This window comes from Mobula hypostoma, chromosome 19 (assembly GCF_963921235.1).
Source record: "Mobula hypostoma chromosome 19, sMobHyp1.1, whole genome shotgun sequence".
Classification (NCBI taxonomy): Eukaryota; Metazoa; Chordata; class Chondrichthyes; order Myliobatiformes; family Myliobatidae; genus Mobula; species Mobula hypostoma.
Genome location: NC_086115.1, coordinates 25,427,451 through 25,441,751, shown reverse-complemented (window position 1 = coordinate 25,441,751; position 14,301 = coordinate 25,427,451). Strand labels below are relative to the sequence as shown.

The 14,301-nt window shown below is 41.3% G+C and overlaps 1 protein-coding gene across 2 annotated transcripts in view; it reads right to left on the bottom strand.

Moving 5' to 3' along the window:
• Window positions 1–367: 367 nt before the first annotated feature.
• The window catches only part of LOC134358702 (rhotekin-2-like), a 54,597-nt gene continuing 40,663 nt past the window's right edge, over window positions 368–14,301 (bottom strand). For both annotated transcript variants that reach the window (XM_063071159.1, XM_063071160.1), the window contains 2 exons: window positions 9,878–9,985; window positions 368–4,186 (listed from right to left, as the gene is read on the bottom strand). In XM_063071159.1, the coding sequence (XP_062927229.1) occupies window positions 3,750–4,186; window positions 9,878–9,985 (545 nt within the window). In that variant the 3' untranslated portion in view covers window positions 368–3,749. The remainder of the gene's footprint in view (window positions 4,187–9,877; window positions 9,986–14,301) is intronic.

Here is a 14,301-nt window from a genome sequence, read left to right as displayed (position 1 = left end):
GAAATCTGCTTCCCTCCACTTCAATATTTCCATGAATGTGTGGGAAGTTGGTGCTTTTCCATTTGACCCACAGAGGTTGGATCAACTGCATTCAACGCAGTTCACTCTATTCCACCTCAGCAATATACTTTTCGTTGCAACAGGCACTCCTAACAGACCCTAGTGCAAAATGTTTCTATTTTCCCCAACTCTGATTCTGTAATGTCTGGGTAACTTTACCAGCTGGTGAGGAATTAATCACAGCTATTTTCCTGAAGGCTATTGCAAGATATGAGGCTGACAAATTATTTTCTTCAACACAGGAACAACATGAAGAACAATTTAAAAGAAAAGGTTTAAAGATGAATAACCACAGTCCTGATTATGGATGAAATTTAATTTTAGAAAAAAGAAAATCAGAAACATTAAGTGTTAATTCATCGCATGTAACAATTTTAAGATACAGTAGGAAACTCTTACAGATCAAAAAACTGTTGAATCAGATTTAATTTAATCTCAATTTCCTGACAGCTACATTTTCTGCTAGTCATTTAACCATAACATGTACTCTCACAGTTCATATACTTTTCAACACTATTGGCTACTTTGTCAAAATAACAACGAAGCTAATGATGTTCATCATTAATCAAATGTAAATGCCACAGCACCTCCAGGCAAGCAGTGATGTGTGGTTAAATGCCAACACCCAATGTTTCTGTCTGCTCTGACACTAGCTCTGTAAAAACAGCATCTTCCTGTCTCATCAATGATCTACGTCAAATGAAACTAAAATGATCTTTTAGCAACGTAATATTTATTAATTACTGTCAGCCACCCTCCTGTATTACAAATTATCCATTACTAGCCTCTTTCTATTAAGTTTTGATTTTGTGTTGGGGATTTTGAAAATGTTCCATTCTTAAAAATTAAAATGCAAATTTGCTTTGTTTTTCCTCCCTAAACTTTCCCTCTTCTTATTCTCTTCCTGCACCTGATGACATTTAATTAACCCTCCATGATTCATTGTGCTGTTTATTTGTCAGCTCTTCCCTCTGGTTAAGGAAACACACTGCCAGCTTCTCCATTTCCTTCACCGCACAATTATCAATTCATAGTTTTAACAACTTTTGCAGGCAAGGGGTTTATAAATGTAGAGTCAAAGAGCAGACACCAGTAGCTGCATATTTATAGTTAAATCTGGCTTACAATATGAATTCGCATTCCAATTTAAAATAGTAGCCTATTTCCTAGATCCCATATCACATCAAAATACAAAAATGCTTTCAACTATTTACTCCAAAAATAGTAAGTACCAACTATTGTTAGAATCTTCAAAAGATATATTAAAAAATTACCGATTTAAATACAACTTTAACAGAAAGCTGGAGTTCTGATGAAGGATCATAGCCTGTAATTTTAACTATTTATTTTCCTCCATAGATGCTGCTTGACCTGCTGATTTCCTCCAGCATGTTGTGTATGTTGCTCTGGATGCTTCTGCATGCATGATGGCATGTAACAAACCAGGAGTTTAAAAGACAACTTAGTCACTTAAGGAATCATAGACCCACTGTACTTCTGGGTTAGGGAGGGATAGCTGAGTTTCTGCCAAACTGCCAAGAAAAAAAATCCAGATACGCTTCCTCAATTTGACTGGCATAGGAGCAAGTCAAATAATACGACAAATCATACATATACCATTCCACCTCTCATTCAATAAGACCATGGCCAATCTTCTTCCAGCACAAATCCCAAATAGTTTAATTCCAAAATGTCCAAATGCTTGGCATCAGCCGCCGTTAATGTCTGTGCAAAGGAGAATTGGTACCGGTCAGACTGTAGTCTGATGGTGGGAGGACAACTGCCCAGGCAGCTGGAATGCTTGTCCCTACCTTGTCTCACTAAAGGAAGCAGCCCTGGAACCCTTCCAACACCTTAAACGACGCACAGAAGCGTTTTGAAATCGTCACAAAATCATTGAACTCTAGGTAACTGGAGAGCATGTCTTTGGAACTCTGGCTGGAGAGCCAGGTCTGCAAACCTGCAGGTCTGATGAGCTAGTCAAAAGCTCAACGTCTATGTCCGAGTCCAAATCCAAGACCACCGGATGCTGGAGGCCGAAGATAGACTGTCTTGCTGTTACAGAACGGTGTACTTCTGTGATTGAGAAGGAGTTACGGGGCTTGTTTTGCTGTTATTGTTTAATTGCTTGTTATATTCTGTTTTTGTTGTGTCCTGTGTTGTTCTGCCGAGCATGGTGAGCATGCTATGCTGGTGCTGGAATGAGTGGCGACACATGTGGGCAGCTCTCAGCACACTCCAGGTGTGCTGTTTGCTAACACAAACAATGTATTTCCATGCACGTGTGATAAATAAACTTGAATCTTGAAATATACATTAGCTTTGGTAGTTACAGATTCCACCTTCAAAAAAATTAGATGGATTAGAGTACTCCACCAATGCAGGTCAGATACAATACTGGCTCGGTGCATAATGCTCTTGCTCAGTCAGAATGATATAGGATCAACCCTCAAGCAGCTCCAAACTGTTCTTCAAAACAGCGTCAAGGGGAATTCCTTTTAGTAGTGGACATATTCAGTACATATTCCTTAACATCGTTGCTGTGTGTGGTAACATGTCCAAAATGGCTGCAGTATTGGGACACGGACTACCAATAATATGATCTGAGGCAAAAAAGACATCTTATAAACACAAGTCCTTCTCCGAAGATTGGAAATAAAAGAAGTATTCACATGGAAGTGGTTCATTTTGTACAATCCTCATTTGACTTTTCCATTCATGATAGCTGTAAAATCATTCCCGCAGCAACGGAATGACTCATTTCTTTCTACGTTTGTATATAAAAAAATGTCCGCAATGAAATACAGAACTCACCCGGCGGCGGGGAATCGGGATTTCTAGGAGCTGGTTAAAAATTGTTCAAATTGGATAAAGTACAACTGAGTGAAAATCTGTTCTAAACCACATGCTTCACAGTCAGCACAGACATATCGATAGATAAATCATGTCCAGGCAACGAATGGGTTCTAGTTTTATAGACGCCCATAAGTCAAGTTTGTCTACGTTGGGAAATACATAAAGATCACTTGAGATGGTATTGTAATGAATGGTATCTAAAACATTAAGACTGATAAGAGAGAACAATTACTAATAGTTAGACAGAGAAAGGAAACCAGCTCTCTCACTTTTAGGAACAATTGCATGTATGTACCTCAGACTTTTGAATATAATATTGCTCATATGTAGGGGTGTGCAAAAGTCAGACATTCATAACCTGAGGAAGGCCTGTATTTGAAATGTTCTTTTTTTCTGCTATTCCAATTTCCACTGCAACAAAACTTTTTTTTTATTATTATTTAGAGATTGGGGGAAAAAAAAGGCAGAAAAATTTCCTTAAGTAGAATTATTTCAGTTGTGAGTTATGCAAAATCTGCTGGGCTCTGTATAGATTGCTCAGACAGGTTTTGAAAATATAGGACAGTCTTGAAAATACAGGACATGGAATTCTGACAAAAAATAATCAAGAATAAAGGAATAATTCAGGCTAATGACTGGTCTCTTTGATATATTAATGCTAAATGTTTAGGTGCATTTGGGAAATCCACAATAAATGGTGTTCAGATTGAAGAACAGTTAACATTGCCCATAGTTTCTGCATGTTGTGAGTCCATCTCAAAAACACCCTGCCCTTCAGATAACGTCCAGGCTCTATGGTTGAACTGGAACCTGATGGAGCTTTTCCATCAGTGTTAGAGTACTGGCCTGGCTGGCAGAGGAGGTTTGGACATTGCCTGGGTGGTGCCTTTGCTTGGGACCTTACTGCGTGGCTCAGGCACAGGAGGAGCACGCTGCAGCTTGGATCTCCTGCCAGAAGATAAAGGGGTGTTCTCTTTCTGCTCCTGATCCGGGTCAGATTTTCCCGGCCGGTAGGGCAGCTTCCCCGCTGGTGGAGCAGGGGCCGGCCGCTTCTTGGCTCTCCCCGGAGACTTTGGGGTAGGGAGTCTTGGCCCCTCTGGAGCTGGGCTGCTCTTCTGAAAGACAATATCGTGAGTGCCATCAAAGAGAGCTGCCCACCGTGGTGGATTGGACTCTTCCTGCTGACCCAGTAGGAACTCTCCGTCCGTCTCCTGGATTCTGTTCCGGATAATATCCACTAGACTCTCATCCTTCACTGGAGACTCGATGTCTGTAAAACATGAGAATTGGGTGGTGAGATGAAGGGCTGATTCACTTGCATCTCATTTCCAACAATGATGATTTTTCCAGCAAGAGTGGAGAAGAGTTGGAGAGGAGCAGAGGTCAGGGGGAAATAGAGCGAAAAGGGAAGAGGTAAAGAACAAGTCAAGAAGGAATTTGACTGAGGCACAACAGAGTGACTAGTTCAAAGTAAATTATCAAAGTGCGTATGTGTCACCATATACTATCCCGAGATTCATTTCCATTCAGGCATTCGCAGCAGATACAAAGAAATACAATGGAATCAAAATGGTGCTGTGACATTTGTGGGCGGCTAAGTTGTCTCCAATAATAGAAGAGTCTTCAACGAGGGGACATCATTACAAGTGGGTGGAGAAGAGGGTATCAGGATGCTGCCTGAATTGGAGGGTATGAGCTACAAGGAGAGGTTGGTCAATTCCTTTGGAGCAGGATATGCAGAAAGGAGACCTGATAGTGGCTGATAAAATTGAGGGGCATTGACAGACAGTCAGCATCTTTTTCCTCCAAAGTTGGAATATCCAGTACTAAAGGTCATGCAGTTAAGGTGAAAGAAAGTTCAAAGGACAAGTGTGTGTAGTTGTTTTTTTTATACAGAGAGTGGTGGATGCCTGGAATACACTTCCAGGGATATTGATCAAGTCAAGTCGCTTTTTATTGTCATTTGACCATAAACTGCTGGTACAATACACAGTAAAAATGAAACAATGTTCCTCCAGGCCCATGGAGCTACATGAAATAACACAAAACTACACTAGACTAAGTGAGACAACGCAAAGACTACACTAGACTACAGACCTACACAGGACTACCTAAAGTGCACAGAACAGTGCAGGGCAGTACAATAAATACTAAACAAGACAATAGGCGCAGTAGAGGACAAATTACAATATAATAATAAATGATGTAGATGTCATTCTAGACTCTGGGTATTAAGGAGTCTGATGGCTTGGGGGAAGAAACTGTTGCACAGTCTGGTCGTGAGAGCCGGAATGCTTCGGTACCTTTTGCTAGATGGCAGGAGGGAGAAGAGTTTGTATGAGGGGTGCATGAGGTCCTTCACAATGCTATTGGCTTTACAGGTGCAGCATGTGGTGTAAATGTCTGTAATGGTGGGAAGAGAGACCCCGATGATCATCTCAGCTGACCTCACTATCCGCTGCAGGGTCTTGCGATCCGAGATGGTGCAATTTCTGAACCAGGCCGTGATGCAGCTGCTCAGGATGCTCTCGATACATCCTCTGTAGAATGTGGTGAGGATGGTGGTGTGGGAGATGGACTTTTCTCAGCCTTCACAGAAAGTAGAGATGCTGCTGTGCTTTCTTGGCCATGGAGCTGGTGTTGAGGGACCAGGTGAGATTCTCCGCCAGGTGAACACCAAGAAATTTGGTGGTCTTAACGATCTCAATGTTCAGCGGAGAGTGGTCGCTCTGTGCTCTCCTGAGGTTAACAACGATCTCTTGTTTTGTTCACATTCAGAGACAGGTTGCTGGCTCTGCACCAGTCTGTTAGCCGATGCACCTCCTCTCTGTATGCTGACTCATCGTTCTTGCTGATGAGACCCACCATGGTCATGTCATCGGTGAACTTGATGATGTGATTTGAGCTGTGTGTTGCAGCACAGTCATGGGTCTGCAGAGGGAACAGCAGTGGACTGAGCACACAGCCCTGGGGGGCCTCCCCCACTCAGTGTGATGGTGTTGGAGATGCTGCTCCTGATCCAGACTGACTGAGGTCTCCCGGTCAGGAAGTCTAGGATCCAGTTGCAGAGGGAGGTGTTCAGGCCCAGCAGTTTCAGCTTTCCAATCAGGTGCTGAGGAATGATTGTGTTGAATGCTGAACTGACATCTATGAACAGCATTTGAACGTATGTGTCTTTTTGTCCAGGTGGAGGGTGGTGGCGATGGCGTCGTCTGTTGAGCGGTTGGGACGATACGTGAACTGCAGGAGGTCTAGTGAGGGGGGCAGCAGGGTCTTGATGTACCTCATGACGAGCCTCTCGAAACACTTCATGACGATGGATGTGAGTGCAACGGGATGGTAGTTGTTCAGGCAGGACATTGAAGACTTCTTCGGCACGGGGTGATGGTGGCACGGGGAAAGAGGTTCCTAGGTAGGCAATGCGTAAGCAAGAAAAGATATGAATCATGTGAAGACAGAAGTGATTACAGTATGCGTCAACACGGCATCACACTGTGGGCTGAAGGGCCTGTTCCTGTGCTGTATTGTTCTATGTATCTGTAATTAAGTCAGCAATAAAAATTGGTAAATTAGGTTATTATTGTCACATATCTATGTGGCAGGGTGGAGATATATCTGCACCAAAGGAGGTGCAGGGCGCTCCATCCCTCCGCTAGTTTGCGGGTCACCTTCGGGTAAGGTGTAGCACCTGCTTAGCCCCTCTGATCAGGGTCATGTGAAACTATGGGAGTGGGTGGTGGATGTTGGTATGAGCAGCTGGCGCACATCAACAAGTCCTAGTGATGCGACTACTGACACCAAGCAGACTATTTCTGGAGTATTGATAATGGCTGGGATCACCACTGGCTGGACACTATCCAGAAGAAGTCAATGGCAGACCACTTCTGTAGAAAATCTTGCCAAGAACAATCATGGTCATTGACCATGATCACCCACATCATATGACGTGGCACATAATGATGATGATGATTGGCACGTACACCAAGGGACAGTGAAAAACATTTCTCTGCGCACCAACCATACAAATCATTTCATCACACCAGTGCAATGAGGGAAAATCAATAACTAAATGCATATTTAAGTGTTACAGTTACAGAGAAAGTATGGAATGGAATGGCGATAAGGTGCAAGGCCAGAACAAAGTAGATCACAAGGTCAGGAGTCCATTTCATTACACTAGGGAACTGTTCGATGGTCTTTTAACAAGGGGCAAAGCTGTCCTTCAGCCTCATTTAACATTGAGGCACAAAGGAATTTCTGCTCACAGGTGATAGTAAATCTCAGAATTCTCTACTGTGAAGATTAAAATCTGGGGTATTTAAAAAGGAGGTAGATAATCGAAGGATTGGGGATTTATGAGCTATGGGGATCTGGGGCAGGTCATCCTGGATCACAATGTAGAGGGGAGGGGCAGGCTTGAGGGCCGAATCACCTCACTTCTGCTCTTATTTTCTTGTGTTCTTGAGTTTAAAAATCTATTTAGTCATGAATGTGTATGTTGCTGAATGTATTGCCTATGCCAAATGGAGTGGCTGGATCGGTCACTTCAAAGGCCAGTTTAAGAGTTAAATGAATTGGCGGGTCTGAAAACACAGAAGATGGTCCCTCTCCCTCGGACACAAGTGAACCAGGTGGGTTTTAAACAACAATCTGGTATTTCATGGTCACCATTAAAAGCACAGGCATTTTATTCCAGATTTATTTAATTATTTGAAATTTAACTTCCCAGACACCATGATGATATTCAAATCACTGGATCTGTAGTCCGATAAGTTAACCAGTTTTTTTTTACCATAACCACTTCAAATTTTTCTGTTCGTCTACAAACAACATCAGGTTTAGATAAGTAGTTAATATATTTACTATTCACGCACCCTCCCCCAGCCCATTCACATCCTGCAGATGTCGACTTTTAAGCACCTGGGAGATTTATAATATTTAAATTTCTGATTTCAAGAATGATTCAGAAATTACCAAGAATGGGAGAAATTGTATTAACTGTGCGAGGCAGCTTTCATCGAGTATGTGGTCACAATAAGCTGCAAGAAATGTTTTTGATGTTTCATTTCCTCTCTGTGCAGCAGTTTACCTGATTTAGAGTGCAGACACATTGTGACTCACTCACAATGCTGGGAATTATGATTAGCTACTGCGCAACATAAAACTCCCGTAGTGGGAATCAGACCATATATGGTAACAGCTGCAGGAAGATGTGGATTATTCATTATGCTGTGATTTATGCGAATAGTTTTTCCTCGCAGCCTTCCAAGTTGCTGGATAAATCATCAAAGTGCTCAATAGCCTTTTATATAGGCATTATATATGTGGGAAATACCAGTACAAAACGTTCTATTAATAACATCAATTGTGGTTTTGAAGATGTTTGCAAACACTAACACATCACTGCTCATCTGGACTTCTTAAAAGGCATGTGGCGATAAATAAAGGAATAAAGCACCATCTAGTGTTTGAAACAATGAATTACTGCCATTGGGCAAAAACATACTTTAATTCAAAAATACATTATTAATAGAAATGGTTTTACTTAATACTTCAGGAATTACTTGCAGGTATTGGTTATACTGTAAAATGATCTATATAAAAAACATTTTCATATAAAATATACATAGACAAACCTACAGGCAAATCCGTGTCTATTTGTATCACTATATCATCCAATGAGTTGGAGTCATACAAGTTCAAGACTAGGGTTAATCTACTCAATAGCTAATGTGGAGAACAGAATGTAGGTTCCTTCAGGGGCCCCTAGATAAACATTGTGCATGGTGACCATGTGATAATCAAATACGTGTTTCTATTCCAGCTTAATATTTATTGCTCCATTTTTGGCAACCAGGCCTACAGTTGCCAAAACCATAGGCGCTGGAAGATCTTCCCTAAATCACTGCCACTCTTTCTCTGCTCTGAAGAGCTGCTTAATATCTACCTTTCTACCAAGCCAACGATTATTCACTCTAATGCCATAACGTACAGCAACATAATGCTACATTGATCGACTGAAGAATTTCTCCATTCACATGAAGAAAGTTGTTTAAATAGGCCAACATTTTACTCAGCCTATGTATTATTAGAAGATTGAAAGCTCATAAAAAGCAAATAGGCGTAAAGGATGCTTATGAGACTGCGATGGGGGGCAGGGACAGAGAAAGACAAGAAAGGGGAGCTTTCTTTTGAATGCAATGCGCCACAAAGTCAGAAAAACCCATACATTAAATGGGGTTGCAAAATTTCTGCCCAAAAAAAAAATCACATTTGTAAGTTAACTGACAATTTGTAATTGTGTTCTTAAATTAAAACCCTCTGTTTACTAATCAGAAGCAGATAGGATTGGCAGGGATAAAAATCAGTGATTAAATTCCTAAATAGCACAAAAATAAAAATCAATAAAAAGCTGCCAGTCTACTTTTTGCCTGTTGAAATTCTGTGGCATATGATATCCGACCCTTACAAACATAGTGCGTTAGATTTGACATTTAAGAGAAACAGGGTCTTAAAATAAAGGACAACTGTGCCAAATATCAAATCCATGGTTTGCTTAGGCTGGGACAAAAAAAGCAGACTTAATTCGAAAACAATGGGGTAAAGAACAAGGTTGCAAAGAATTACGATTTTCACTCCAGCACGATTTATTTTTGAATAACAGGCAATAAAGTGAAATGCAAAACAGTTAAACACAGAAAATAATAAAACTGAGAACTACATTCAAAACTAAGAACTGTACTGAAAACACTGTCACTTCTCAGGAGTTTGTAGTTGTAGATTTTAGTAATCTGACCCATATTAAAATTCACTTCACTGGATTCCATCATTGCTAGTTAAGTCATGCTGTTCCAAATTATGCATGGAGTAGCATTTTTGCTTTATACACGGGAACTATTTGAATTTCAAACAATGATCCTTTTATAACAAGGCCACATTTAGAAAGGCAAGGGCCACTTACTCATATCATCGTAGACTGAAGTTGCTTGTTTTGTGAGGAATAAAGGTGGTTTCCGTGGTGACATAATCTCAATTTTCATAAGCTCTTTGCAACAATGCTTCCACTGGCCTGGAAGTTAAAACACAGCCATTACATACAGCATACTTAAGAGAAAAGAGAATTAAACAGACTCTCTTTTTTTGGGAAATCTGGGGAACTTCCAATACTAAAGCACTTATCAAGCAAGGAATTACTTTCAGCAAGCAGGAACCATGAATTATTCTCAAGCATTAAAAAAAAAGATTGTTACGAAAAGGCTTCCTGCAGAAATCTGCAAACTGAATAACATTCGTTGGGCCATTACCAAGCTTTTGTTGTAATGAAAACAAAGAATTGCTCATAAAGTTAGCCTGGCCTCAAAGAGGGATACTGGAAGAAGATACAATTCAGTCTTTTGACCTCGCTCGTGCTCTCTCTCTCTCTATTAGATTATGACCAATCAGGGCCTCAGTCATATTTTCTCATCGTTCCTCATATCTTTATCTATCAGAGCTGTGGTCTCCATTGAGATTGCGCCTCAGAATTAGTTGTTTTTTTAAAAAAGTTCCTAGCAAAGCTTTTGGGACGGAGAGGAGAGTTAGGTGTCAGGGATAAGGATATGGAGGAATTAGAGGTTTGGGCTCTGCTCCGTGTTTGAAGACCAGTGATGGGTGACAAAGGACATCTGAAATCAAGGCTTTCTGCTCTGCATTTGAAAGGCCAGTGATGTAGATACAAAGTAAATCCAGACTCCAGACCTCACCTCAGGCTTGAAGGCCAGCAATGTGGACATGGGGATGAAGGATATCCGTGATTGTCAAGCTAATCCAGGTTATTTGCACATTTATACAAGCAGGAGGTACAGCGGCTGGCTAGTCAGCACACTTGGAGTTTGGGCCCCTTCATTGGCGGGGAGAGGGGCTGTCGATACCGAAGCTCAAAGCCTGAAGGCCAATCACAAGTACAGAAGTTGTGGCCCAATGGCCACACCAGGAGACCCATCCTGGAGTTGGAGGACTGTCTGTGTATGTGGATGGGTGGGAGAGAGGAAAGGGGCTTCTTTTGCTGTTGTCAGTTAATTGCTTGTTGTGTTCTGTGTTGTTCTGCCAAGTTTTGTGGACACGCTGAGCTAGCACAGGAATGCGTGGCTACACTTGCAGGCTGCCCCCAGCACACTATTAGGTGTGTTGGTTGTTAATGCAAATGACACATTTCACTATGTATTGATGTACATAGGAATCTGAAGCTGACTTACTTCCAAATGCTTTGGTAATGCTGGGAATCAGGATGTTGCTGCTACTAACACAGGCTATAAGAGCAAAGAAAAAAAAAACTGTGGGAAATCTGAAATAAAAACAGAAAATGCTGGGAATACATAGCAGGTCAGGCAGGATCTGCAGAGAGTAAAATCATGTTACTGTTTCAGGTCAATGAAGGACCAAAATTTTAAACTTGCTTTCTCTAGTTCTTCTGCTGTTCTGCAGAAGGACTTAGAAAAATTAGAATGGACAAAGAAGTGGCAGGTGGAATATAGAGCAGGGAAGTGTATGGTCATGCACTTTGGTAGAAGGTACAAACGTTTGTATGTACTATTTTCTAAACGGGGAGAAAATTCAAAAATTATTAGTGCAAACAGTTTTAGGGAACCCTCATACAGGATTCCCTAAAGGTTAACTTGCAAGTTGTGTCAGTGGCAAGGAAGACAAATGCAATGTTAGCATTCGTTTTAAAGAGGACTAGAATATGAAAGCAAGGGTGTAATGCTAAGGCTTCAAAAGGCAATGGTCAGATCGCACAGAGTATTGCGAACAATTCTGTGGTCCTTATCTAAGAAAGGATGTGCACCATTGGAGAGGGTCCAGAAGTTGTTCATGAAAATGATATCAGGGTTGAAAGGGTTAACATATGAGGACTGTTTGTTGGCTCTGGGTTTATATTTGCTGGAGTTTAGCAGAATAGAAGGGGATCTAATTGAAACATGTTGAATATTGAATGGTCTAGACAGAGTGGATGTGGAGAGGACGTTTCCAATAGTGAGAGAGTCTATGACCAGAGGGCACAGCCTCAAAATAGAAGGACATTCTTTAGAACAGAGATGAGGAAGAATTTCTGTAGCCAGAGGGTGGTGAATCTGTGCAACTCATTGCCACAGGTGGCTGTGGAGGCCAAGTCGTTGGGTACATTTAAAGTGGTGGTTGATAGGTTCTTGATTAGTAAGGGTGTCAAAAGTAATGAGAATGGGATTGAGGGGGATAATGATTGAATGGTGGAGCAGACCTGATGGACTGAATGACATAATTCTACACCTATATCTTATAACCTAAAGGAGATGTATGGCATGCTCACCTTCATTGCGCATTGAGCATTTAAAAAAAAATAATTAGAGATACAATATGGAACAGGTCTTTCTGGCCCAATGAGCCACACTACCTAGCAACCCAACCATTTAACCCTGGCCTAACTGCAGGACAATTTACAATGATCAATTAACCTACTAATTGGTAGGTCTTTGGAACTTGGGAGTAAACTGTAGCACCTGGAGGAAACTCACGCGTTCATGGAGAAGACATTCAAACTCCTTACTGATGGCATCAGAATTGAACTCCAAGCTCCAACAACTCAAGCTGTAATAGCATTGTGCTAATCACGATGCCAAGTGGTGCCCTAGGCATAAGAGTAAGGAAGCTGTGTTGTAGCCATATAGAGCATTTGGTTAAGTCACACATGGAACATTACAAGTACGATGTGGAAACTTTGAAAAGGATATAGAAAGGATATATACTAGGATGCTGCCTATATTAAATATTATGAGCTGCAAGGACAGGTTGGACAATTTGGGTTCTTTTTTCTGGTGTGGAAGCAGACGGGTGAGCTGATATGTTTATAAAAGTATGAGATACATAGATGTTCTGAATTTTTTTTGAGTGTTGAAAGGTCAGTTAGACATTAGACTAGAGGACATGAACTTAAGGTGAGAGGGAGAAAGTTTAAGAGAGATATGCAGGCATGTTTTTTTTTTAAAACATGGAGTGGGCTGGTGCATGGAACAGGCTGCCATGGTGTGTGGAAGCAGATACAGTAGCGGCTTTTTAGATGTAGGAAAATGTAGGGATTGGAGGGATATGGATCACAAGCAAGCAGAAGAGATTTTGTATAATTCGGCATCATGTTCAGCACAGGCATCGTGAACCAAAGGGTCTGCTCCTATGCTATACTGCACTGGTTATTACCAGTCCCAAATTATTAATGCCCCAAAATATTAATTTCTGAAAATTAGTTATGTATGTTGCATGCATCAATACTAACTGCTTGCACCGTCTCCTTTATAAGCTTGCTCCATTCACCAGAATACTGCTTCTAAGGCATCTTGAGTTTATCCCTCTATGTCTAGAGGTGTTGGTAGATAGGAAAATGGAACTGGATAACTGGATGAATAATGGCACTACCCTGGATACCGATGGTCATATTTCACAACTGACATGGTGCAGAAGATGGCTATTCTGCAGTTCAGAGATGTGGTATTGGCAGCAGTGAGAGAGGATGGAATGCAAGCTTATGTGTAACCTGCAGAAACTACTAATCAGGACTGCCCAACCAAAAAGGAGAGAAAGACAGTTCCTGTGACAATTCATTAAGAGAGATGCAAAGGCAAAAATTCACCACTAATCATTGAATCACAGGTCACTGAACTCCAGGTATAGTAATTAGAAAGCTTGTCTTTGGAACTGTGTTATCACCCAAGCACAAATTATATTTGGTAGATACAGATTCCACTTTCACGATGAAGAGAAGCACCCAGAGAACAACGATATTAGATGGATTAGAGTACTTCACAAAATTCAGGCAAGATTGAATCATGGCTCAGTGCATAATGCTCTAGCTCAGTCAGAATGACATCAGATCACCCCTCAAGTAGTTCCAAACCGTATTTCAAAACAGTGTCAAGAGGAATTCATTCTAGAGTGCATGGACATTTTCAGCACTAACTCCATAACATAGCTTATCTACTTTTTGCTGCATTGTTATAAGTGGGATATATGTTTGACAACTCCATCATGCTACCAGGAAAGATGGCATTGGAAGCGACTGCATGATTGCAGGCTGGGACACTGCACATATTCTCAAACTTGACAGCCCAAAATAATAAACCATTGACATAGACCAGAAGCAGAATGGGGTTTCAGTCACATCCACATGCTCGGGTGTCTGCGAGTGAGGTCCATGGAGTACTAATGCAAGCCAGGACTACATTTCCCGAGCTATTGTCCAAAATTAACCCTTGACTTTTGTTTAAATGCACAACTACCAAGACCAAGGTTGGCTGATAATGAATGGCATTGAAACGCCACTATTAGGTGACTGCCCAAATGAGGGAGGTGCATCACCAGACAGTCAAGGGGTCAGCA